This window comes from Tinamus guttatus, unplaced genomic scaffold (genome assembly GCF_059628265.1).
Source record: "Tinamus guttatus ecotype Peru unplaced genomic scaffold, ASM5962826v1 Tinamus_guttatus_pri_ptg000463l, whole genome shotgun sequence".
In the NCBI taxonomy this organism is placed as follows: domain Eukaryota; kingdom Metazoa; phylum Chordata; class Aves; order Tinamiformes; family Tinamidae; genus Tinamus; species Tinamus guttatus.
Window position 1 is genome coordinate 684,184 of NW_028288997.1, and position 10,908 is coordinate 695,091.

The 10,908-nt window shown below is 51.7% G+C and overlaps 1 protein-coding gene across 1 annotated transcript; it reads left to right on the plus strand.

The window, feature by feature from the left end:
* The first annotated feature begins 3,700 nt into the window (after nucleotides 1-3,700).
* On the plus strand, nucleotides 3,701-9,551 carry HOXB3 (homeobox B3). Its single transcript, XM_088532651.1, has 3 exons — nucleotides 3,701-4,401; nucleotides 7,323-7,876; nucleotides 8,785-9,551. Exons 2-3 carry the CDS (start codon nucleotides 7,441-7,443, stop codon nucleotides 9,549-9,551), a joined length of 1,203 nt encoding a protein of 400 aa, XP_088388777.1. The 5' UTR covers nucleotides 3,701-4,401; nucleotides 7,323-7,440.
* Nucleotides 9,552-10,908: the final 1,357 nt, after the last annotated feature.

A 10,908-nucleotide genomic window follows, 5' to 3' on the forward strand; every position in this document is an offset into this window, starting at 1 on the left:
TGTAGCACCCTGATGCCGCCCATTGCCCTCTCCCCCACTCCCGACCCCCGCGTGGGCGCTGCGGGACCCGGGGCTCCGTGGCCGCCTCCTGCGTGTTTTGTTTTATTTTTTCGGGGCCGATTCAAACGCGCGTCCGCGGAATGATCATTAACCTGGTGAATTATTGCTCCTCCAAGAAAAGGTCACGGGGACAATAAGGTCTAATCTGTCAAGGAACCTCCGCTCCTTTTCGTTTCTTATCCCACTTGGCTTCTGTTTGGGGCTGCAGCAGATCCTGGGCCCTCCATAAGTCCCTTTCCTTTGGGTTCTCCTTGGGAGGAACCCAGTTCCTTCCCTTTGGGCACAAAAAAGGCAAAGGCGAGTGCCGAGTCCGTGGAAAGGAGCTGATGGGGGCTCCGCAGCCCTCTCGCAGTATGTTTGATTCGTGTTTTACCAAAATTAACACAAAATAGAGAGAGAGGGAAAAAAAGAAAAATTAATAAACAATTTAAAAAGGAGCAGAGGAAAACAAAGAGCCCCGCAGGGAGAGACGGTCACTCCGTCCCTTCCCGTCACGTTCCACGAGGGGATCCAGTACAAAAAGAGCACAAAAACAAAGGAAAAGAAGAAAAATACCCCCCCTCCCTTGCTGGAGCCTTTTTTTGCAGCATCCCTTTTTCAGTTTGTCCCCCCACCAAGCACAACCGCTCCCCTTCCTTCCCCTGAGTGTTCTGCGTGGAGCGCCTCGCGCGCGCAAGGGCCGCGCTTCGCTCTCCCTTTCCCTCCTCCTTTCGTTCTTCTCCCCTGCTTTTTTTCCCCCTCTCTCCAGCTCCTCGTGGCTGCGGAGGGGCCGCAGAGCCCCAGCTGGCCGGGAAGGCCGCGGTAGAGGCGGGATGGCGCCCGCGCGGTGTATTACGCGGGCGCGCATGTAATAATAATAACCCTAAGAAAAACTCGAGCTCCGGGCCGCCGCCGGGGGAGGGTCACGGCGCATCCGCCGTGATTTATGGACACGGGAGGGTGTCACGAGCAGGATAGGGGTGTGAGGGGAACATTTTTATTTGAGATTAATAACATCAACATACAGAACGGAAACAGGATTATTAAAGCGACTGAATGTTTCCCCAAACGAAAATATTTTTAAATGAGATTGCTTTTTCTTTCTCCCCTTCTCTCCTTCTCTCGGAAGCCTCCGTGCCAAAGTTGCGGCCATAAATCTCGGCGTAGCTTTAAAAATGTTTACGACTTGATCCCGTTAATTCTGATCCCAACTCGCTCGTGTGTGAACAGGGGCTGCGGCCGCCATAAAACAGCGTCGTCCCCCCCCGGCCCCCTCCCGCGCCCATCGCCCCCGCATCGGGGAACACAGCGAGGCTTATTCGCCGTCCTCGAGGCTTTCGTGCCTTTGATGAAAATGGCCTGGAATTTTCCCTACTGTTTAACCATTGTTGAACCCAGAGCTTATTAACTGCATATATTTAATTTCTCAAATGAATTTAATGCTGAAATCACCAGCTGCATTTAACTAAAAGGCCTCACAATATATATTTTTTCTCTAGTTGCGTCAAGGCTTTGGCCACCCTCTGCAAGAAGCGCCCGCGATTCTTGGCAACGCTCCGCTCTGTAACGGGTCTAGTGGCAAATGCAAAACGCAGAGGGACAAAACGTCCCCGCCACCCGCGAGTGTCCGTGCGGGGAGCTGGGGGACGTTTGGGGCAGATGCGGATGGGTGTCACAGCCCCAGGCGTCCTATCCCCCAGCTCCGGTCACAATTCTGCTTATAAATGTTCAGGGGATGCTGCAATCCCTGGAAAATCCTATGGATCCTTGGATGAGAAATAATCTCCGAGGAAATACTGTGACTTTTGTTCATTAGAGTCCATCTTCTCCCTGCCCCCGCAAAGATTTCCCTGTGTCATGAGTTTCCTTGTCCACGCTTTTCTGACTGAAGTTTCGTATTTTTTTATTTTCCAGCGCTATTCCTTTCTCAAACTCCATCGCTGCCTCCTATTTGCTGGACCAGACATCAGAGACCCGGTGAGTTTGGTTGAATATTGCGCCTGGTCCCACGTCTCCCTCTATATCCATAGCTCGCCCCGTCCCAAGGCGTAGGAAGCCATTCCCACCCTAAAGTCATCCAAAGTGACTTTATTTTCCACTGCCCCAACCCCGAGCTCTGCATTTCAGCTGAGTATTTTCCTTTTGCTACTGGCTTGTCTTTAAACTTCGTGATTTATGGCTGCAACTTGGAGGGAGCTTTTTAAATGGAACATATTTCCTGCGCTCCCTTTGAAGGGAAAACCAGTCAGATTGCAACATTTGCTGCTGATTTTGCGAGGAGTGCAAAGGAGTTACATTTTAAAGAAAAAATAAGCCGCAACAAAAGCAAAGATGGAAATACAAGGAGAGCCCAGAAACTACTTACAGGAGCTCAACATACAAACGTGCAAGGACCTTCTTAAGGTTTTGTTTTCTCTGCTGCTTTTTAAGGTGAAAACAAATGTTTGCACTTGAGAAGAGTTACTTGCACAATCTGAAGCACTTCTGATACTCAAAATAGGTCACAGGAGATCCCTATGCAGAAACCTATTGGATACCTCACCTATAGAGAAGTCTTAAAAAATAGTCCATGGCTGTTATTCTTCTCGCCTCCACTGGACTCCTCAGCGCCGGGGTTCCCAAATATGAACTATCTTGTTGAAGAATATTTATGTGAGAGTAGTTCATACAAAGTCAGAATAAAATCACAGTGATGATGTGCCCCGGTCGAGACGCTGCCTTGGGCGCTCCGGAGGCTGCACGGGCGAGTCCCGCGCTCCTTGAGACTTCATCCTTCCCCCTGGAAGGCCCTGCTGTCCGGTCAGAGTCATCCCAAAGGCCCGGGTTTGGGGGCACTTTCGCGTTCCTGGCAGAGCCACCAGCTCAGAGGTGCCGGTGGAGCCCTCGGGACAGACCCTCCCGGCGGAGCCCCGAGCGCCTTTGTGGCCGCTCCTTTGCTCGCTTTGCTAAACGCGAATCTCCCCCTTTTCCTACCCCCACAGCCGCCCAGTCAGCACTTAACCCAAAGGAGCGAGCGCCAGAATTAAAGGAGGGGAGATAATTGCGATGGGAAAGAAAAGTAGCACTTAATAATAAATACAAAAAAAAAAAAAAAAGAGAGAGAAAAGAAAAAGTGCCGACACGTCCATTCCTCGCCCCGCGCCGCCCTCCCACTCGTCGCCCCCCCGGCCCTCCCCACGGCGCCTCTTGGCCAGTTGCACTTTTGGGCGGCCGCCCGCGGGCCGCGGCGCGTAAATCTCCCGTGGCGACAGCGACAGCCGCGTTCCCGCCAGCAGCAGCCGCCGCGCGGCCCAGAGCGGCGCTAACGGTGCCCGGCACCCCCCGCCGGGCCCCCCCTCAGGAGCCCCCCCGGCCCCTCACCCTCCCTGCGCGGCCTGCGGAGCCCGGGCTAAAACTTGCCGCGAAAGCTGCGCGGAGCCCGGCTTGGGCCCCCCCTTCCTGGTGCTTCCCGCCCCCCCCGCCCCACAATAGCCCCTCTCCAAGTCCTTTCCCACCGGGAACTCCAACAGGAGCCCCGCGACGCGAGGGGCAGAGCGGGGGAAGCAGCAGCTCTCGAGCGAGCCGCGGTTCCGAGGGCTGCAGGGGCGCGGGGCGGGGGGGGCACCGTTCTGACGGTGCCCGAACGCTCTGGCAGCCCAAACGGGCACCTGAGGGCCCCGCGCCGGGGCAGCTTGGCCCCCTTTCCGCCTAGGCCGCTGGCCACCCGGCCGCAATTAACATAATTTTCGCTGGTGACGCCGCTCTGCCCACGAGCCCGGGCTCGCTTTATTTTTAAATCTCCCCCTCCGCTCCGTTTCCCCCCGCACACCCCCTGTAGCCGGGATTCTGCTCGTTATTATTTTAATCCCAGCCAAGCATTGCATAGTTAAAAGGGGGGGGGGGGTTGTGTTCAGCTTTTCTTTCTTTCCTTTTTTTTTTTTTTTCTCTCCCTTCTCCTTTCCCTTCTTCCCCTTTGCCGTGCAAAGCAGAGGCCATTGTTATCAGTGAGCAGAGCGTACCAGGCTAGAGGGCAACCAGAACCGCCGCTTAGGCCAGGCAAAGCCCGCAGCTTCTCTGCACAGCTTGGGAGCTGGAGAGCATCGTGATTTTTTTTTCTTCTTCCCAAACGGAGACCGAGAGACAATTTGAGCTGCCGTAACCGAAAGCTCCACTGGCTGAGCCCCCTCCCCCCTGTTTTGGCTTTTTTTTTTTCTTTATACATTTATACACACACAGTCTGGATTGTTTTTTTTTTTCTCCTCTCTCTTGTATATTCCTTTAACATTTTTAAAGGAAGGGGGTCATTCCGTGCGTATTGATTGCGTGGATGCTGGATGTGAAAATATATTATGTCTGCCTGTGCTTTGCTCGTCAGAGACTAAGGTAAGCCGGACTCAAATAGGCTATCACTTTGTGAATGGCGGAGTATATGTCCCAATGATTTATGACCATATGACTCCAATCTCGGTTCAAGAAGAGTTCACAAGCTTTAAGCTTCCTTCCACGCAGAGCCTCTTTCGCAGCCCTCATCCAGGGCCCTGTTCCCCCCCGCTTCCCAACTGGGGAGTTCTCGTTGGGGTGAATCTCGCCCGTGGGGGAGGGAAGAGGGAAATTTTAGGAATGTGGCTCTATTTTCCAGGCATATTTCCCGCAAGGCAGGCGCTGCGATTTGAGGGTCCTTCTGAGCAGCCGACCTATTGTTCAGGGCATGGTTAGAATATTTATTATTAATAATAATTTAAATTAAAAGCGGGGCGATTCCTCGTTTCGCTCGGTCTGGGAAAGGTACCTTAGGCGGGGCGGGGGGAGGGGGGAGCGCCGCTCTTCCTCATAAACAGAGGCAGGTTGTGAATTTAGGATTTCCAACATGGAGGGAATGGCTCTCCAGGGCAGTGCCTCCTCCTTAGCCTTCTTTTATCTTCTCCGCCGACCGACTGATTTTTTTTCCCCCCAAAATACTCCTTCCTCCGCAGCCCTTTCCTTCTCCCATCTCTGCCTTTTCCCCATTTTCTCTGCTTTCCTTGGGAGCGGCCCCGCGCCGCCAACTTCCCGGCCCGGAGCCGGGAAACGGGAGCTCGAAGTGAAACTTGGAGCGGCTGCGGCACGGTCCCCCCTGCTCCAGCGGGACAAAACCCAATATTTGCTCTCCTGCTTGGGATTATTATTTTTTATTATTTTTTTTCCGAACAATTCCTCGGAATAAATAATCGGGAATGCGGCGGCGACGATGAACGAGCGGCGATCGCGAAGCGCGGCGCGGTACAAAGCGAAGCGTCCGCGGAAGCCACGAGCTGCGGGCGAGGAGGCCGTAAATCTATTTTATGGACATTAAAAAAAAAAAGATCACCGCTGTTATTTTTAGCCGCTTTCGCTGAGTCTCTCCGCTCCGTCCTGGTTTTGTTTTGCCTTTTTTTTTTTTTTTTTTAAGAAACCCACGGCAGCCAGGGAGGCCTCGCATGGATCCCCCCTGCCCTCGCGGACATTTGCGGCAAATCTGTCCCCGCTGAAGGCGCGGCTGTCGCGGGTGAATTCGCGGCTCCCCGGTGGGGCAGGACCCGACACTTTCTGCCGAGCCGAATTTCTCCCAGCGAGGAGAGGCGCCCCCCGCCCCGGGCCCGTCCTCCGCCGCACAAAGCTCCATCTCCGGGAAATTCGCGGCGCCCGTTTGGGAATGCGGGATGGAATCGGGGCAGCGAGACGGGCCCCACGCGGCCTCGTTGTCGGGGCTGCACGAGTGGGGCAGGGAGGCTTTGACACGACACAAGTGAGAGGGGACAAGATGCTGCTTATTGTGAGGCTCCCTTTAAACCCCGTGCTCAGAAACACCGCGTTACACTTTATTGCCACTCAGTTTATCTTTTTTTTTTTTTTTTAAGAATAAAAGAGCCTCGATTAAATACATATATATATATATGTACAAGCGATACAGTTAAATACATAATGGCTATAAATTTTGGAAAAAAAAAACCCTAAGAAGCAGCGCAGCAGCTTCTCACCAAGTCTGAGCTGCAGGGAGAAGTTGCTGCCTCTTAAATCTGTTTGTTGCTTGATTGATCCTCACACGGCTTTTTTTTTTTTTTTTTCCAGAGAAGATATTCTATATTTTCTTCTATATTTTTCAGGGTTTTTCTACTCGGTTTCGTTGAAGGGAAAGTGGATTCTCTGAGAAAATAAAAATAAAAATAAAAAAAGGAAAAAAGGGGAAGGGGGGAATAAAAGTAGTAAAAAAGGAAAAATGGGGAAAAAAGATAAAGGGAAAAGATTTCAATTTGTAGTTTGATGCTTTGGATTTTTAGACTTTATGGTTTTAGACCTAGAGATCGGGATGATGAAAATCCAAGGGGGACAAAGTTGGGAGCAAATGGCCTGGGATGCGTTTGTTTTCCAAGGACGGTGTGTGTGTTGGGGGCAGGAATTAAACTGCTCGGGAATCGCATTTGGCCATGGGGAGTCCCAGCACCCAGACCCACGAGCCCAGTGGCGCAGGGTTTATTTGCTAAATGCAACCTGTGCTCCCCGGGAGGAATAACCAGGCCGAGGAAGCACATTCTTGAATTCCTGCCCCTGCTGAAATCTGCTTAAAATATTTGCGCCAAATTCCAGAGCTGTTGTGAGTCACTGAGTAAACAGCCCAGGCAGCCAACTGTGTCAAGACATTGCTAACCTGCGTAAAACATATCGACTGTTTGCTGCTCTCTATTTAAAAACAAATATTCCAGGCAGCAGCCCTACTGTAAACTCAGCAACCTTTGACTCTCTGAGTCTTCTCCCTTCTGGCTAGGCAGCATCTCGCTTGCTTTTCTACATGGGAAGCGTCGCTTTGAATGGATGTGGATGAGAAAGCGTTTCTGCGTGGGTGATGTGGGCACAGACACGTGTATGTGCACACAACACATATTGACCTGCACATACACACGGATCTACATACGGGAGCCTGTGTGCGTGCAGGACTGTGGGGATATGTGCATAGAAATGAATATAGATGTAAATAGAGGTATATGGATGAAAGGACGGTACTTATAAAGCATATGTGCAGTTAAACACCCTCAGTGCCATGGTGTAAAGGAGAGGGGGAAAAAAAAAAAAGATGCCAGCAAACAGCTAGGAAAACAACCCTCCCAAATCGGCTGAGCACTTCTGCAGCGAGATGCTTGTGAGCCTGCCCGGGCTGCGCAGCACAAATCTGCTCCGAGCATCTGTTCGCCCTGTTCTGCAGGACCCTATTCATGTCATGTGCTTTTCAGGGCCCAAGATGGATTCATAGGCCGGGTACTATTATTGTGTGTTTTCTCCTAACCTTTCAGGTCAGCTTCCAATAGACAGCTGGAAACGGCCTGTCACGTGGCCTTGGGGTGCCAATGTTCTGCCATAGGGGTGTCAAGACCCTGGTAGCTGGAAAAATCATTTCGGGGAGCCCCAGAGATGCAGAAGACGACCTACTACGACGGCTCCACGCTCTTTGGGGGCTACTCCTACGGGAGCGCCTCCGGGTTCGGCTACGACGGGCCGCAGCAGCCCTACCCGCCGGGCGCGCACGCGGAGGGCGACTTCCAGCGCTCCGCCTGCTCCCTGCAGGCCCTGGGCAACGCGGCCCCGCACGCCAAGAGTAAAGAGCTCAACGGGAGCTGCATGCGCCCGAGTCTGCCCCCGGAGCAGCACCCGTCTGCGCCCGTCTCGCCACCCCCCAACCCCGCCGCCAACAGCACCGGTAGCAACAGCAATAACCAGGCCGGGAGCGGCAAGGCTGCGCCCGGCAAAGCCGGCCTCAGCGCGAGCGCCAGTCTCACCAAGCAGATTTTCCCCTGGATGAAAGAATCGAGGCAAAACTCCAAACAGAAAAACAGCTCCCCTAGCACAGGTATCACGTTCTGCTTTTGTAACCCTCCGTTTTTCTATGCAGAGAGGAAAGGAGGCCACTGGCTGCAGTGCTCTGGTCTGGAGGGAGGAGAGGGCTGTAGGGGGCTAGGCCATGCTCAGGCCTTGGCTGTGCACACTCGGGTTATTTTATATATATCCAGAGCACAAGAGGGAAATGCAAACAGCCATCAGCGCACAGCCGACATCTGACTGTTGTGGCACCGGCACAACCGCGGCACCAGCCTCGTGTGGGGCTGTCCCCTGCCTGCCCACGCAGCCGGGGGACACGCCGAGGGCACCTCGTGCACAACCATTTCCACGCGTGCACACACACCTCTACGGCAAATGGGAGAAGAGCGCGCGGTGGAACTGCAATGTTCTGACAAATACATCCCTGCAGACTTTGCAGCGCACACTTCCCTATATTAGTGTTTATCTCTTTTGTACATGTCTATGTTGCAAAAACGCAGATGCAAAAGTAATTCAGTGTTTAAAGATGCGTGTAAATATTTGTGTTACACAAATACAAAGCGCACAAGATATCTGTGTGTTCTACCTCAGTGAACAAAATACCTCCCAACACTGACCCGTGTTACTATTATTTGGCTTTGCAGTGGCTGCCCCCCTGCCAAATATTATTTTCTGAAAATTATCTGTTGAAAATAATCGACTCCTAAATAAATGGCCCTGGAATCCTTTTCTACATGACATGATCAAATTTTCATAAACCAGGGGCAGCTTTGGAGAATAGAACTCTTAATAAATGACATGATTATGGAGTGCAGGCTAATGCAAAGGGGGTGAGAGGAAGGGGGGTCGAACTCTTGTGCCTGTTCCAGGATTTATTAAGAAACGATGCATTCAATTTCTGCATGTAAGTAATTATCTTTTATTTCATTTCACGGCCAGCAGAAACCTGCAGCGGCGAGAAAAGCCCTCCGGGCTCCTCGGCCTCCAAGAGAGCCCGCACGGCCTACACGAGCGCTCAGCTGGTGGAGCTGGAGAAGGAATTCCACTTCAACCGGTACCTGTGCCGGCCGCGGCGCGTCGAGATGGCCAACCTGCTGAACCTGAGCGAGAGGCAGATCAAGATCTGGTTCCAGAACCGAAGGATGAAGTATAAGAAAGACCAGAAGTCGAAAGGCATGGGGTCTTCCTCCGGAGGGCCTTCCCCGCCCGGCAGCCCCCCGCAGCCCATGCAGTCCTCGGCCGGGTTTATGAACGCCTTGCACACCATGAGCAGTAACTATGATGCCCCCTCTCCGCCTTCCTTCAATAAGCCCCACCAAAATGCCTACGCCATGTCCACTAGCTACCAAAACCCCATCAAAGGCTGCCCTTCCCAACAGAAGTACGGCAACACGGCGCCCGAGTACGACCCCCACGTCTTACAAGGGAACGGGGTGGCCTACGGGACTCCCAGCATGCAGGGAAGCCCCGTCTACGTTGGAGGTAACTATGTGGATTCTATGGCCGCCTCCGGCCCGTCCCTTTACGGCCTCAATCACCTGCCCCATCACCAGGCTGCCAACATGGACTACAACGGGCCACCGCAGATGCCCCCGAGCCAGCACCATGGACCATGCGAGAGCCACCCCACGTACACAGACCTCTCCACGCACCACGCTTCTTCTCAGGGCAGAATCCAAGAGGCGCCCAAGCTCACCCACCTGTGATGGAGAGCGGGACAGCGCCGGGCGACCCGGACCAGACCCCGCCACTGTGCGAGAGGGGAAGGGGGCGGCCTCGGCTTCAGAAACATTCGTGTTGATCTCTCTTTTTTTTTTGATGGGGTGATTTCTGCCGTGTTATTGTTATCATTGCTATGATTTCTTGGTGGTATTAGGCACAGTTTCCAAGGATTTCAGCATCTGCTTCCAAAAGCAGCTCTCTCTCCGAAGAGATGTCCCTTCTGTGTTTCAACACAAATGCTTCTGAAGTGGCCTTGGGGTAGTTTTATGGGAGTCTAGCAGCTTTTAGCAGCAGCATCCTGCATTTCCAAAGCCAAGCACAGGTCATTTCTGATAATTCTTGGACACTGGGCAGGAGAATAGTCATCCAGCGAAGTCTTCAGAGTAGGTGTCTGCATCTGCATAAACACACACATGTGTATACACATGCAGTGGAAAGAGATTCACAGGAAAACACAGGAAAACTCCCGCATTCCGTCTTGAGAAGACCTTGCGCTTCCCCTCCTGCCTTGGGAGGAAAGGCAGCCTCCCTCATCCAGCACTTTCCTGCCAGTCCCACCATAACTGGAACCCCACTGAGCTGCGGGTGCCATGAACCCCGTTCTTGCCCTCCCACCCTTGCCTCCCTCTCAAAAGAAAATATAAAAAATAAAGAATGAGACCGGCTTAAGAATTGGAAAAGGTTCAGAAAATGCTTCTGAAACACCTAGAGCCCCCAACAGAACAACAGCAGTCCAAAGAGAGGAAAAAGAGTTGACAGGTCTGAATATTTCCCGCCTTTGCCTCCGACGACGCAAAGTCTCCATTTGATGATGCCATTTTTTGCTTTTTGTTTTTTGGGAGGGGGTTGGGGTATTTTTCTTAGGGTTCATTAACAGAAAAGCAATCTTAAGACTCAGAAGTCCTACACTTCTTTCCTCCTCTTCTCTTGAACTTACGTGAAAACAGGGTAAATTTGAACAAACGGAATGTCCTCCAATCGAAGCAGAAGTGAATGGATCCTTAGTATTTGCTAATGCTTTCTTGTCTGGACATCTTTGTTGCACTTAGAGTTTACATATAATGGGTATAAAAACAACTTTGAAGGGCGATCGTCCAACTCAGTCGAGACATCCTTCAATAGGTGTGTGTTCTGGTGAACATTCATATATATTTATTGGTTATAGCCAGTTTAAAATATTTTCCTTTTTTTTGTATTATTTATCCCCAATATTATGTATTTATATGAGAAAAAAAGATAAAAATTGTACTTTTTTAGTATTTACTTGTTATAAAGGACATTGTGTTTCCTCGTCATTGTACAACAAGCTTATTTTAGTTCTTGTAATTTAGAAAGACCAGT

Coding starts and splice junctions, on each gene's coding strand:
- HOXB3 (XM_088532651.1), top strand. CDS start 7,441: ATGCAGAAGACGACCTACTACGACGGCTCCACGCTCTTTGGGGGCTAC. Junction 7,877..8,784: donor AAACAGCTCCCCTAGCACAG/GTATCACGTTCT, acceptor TTTCACGGCCAG/CAGAAACCTGCAGCGGCGAG.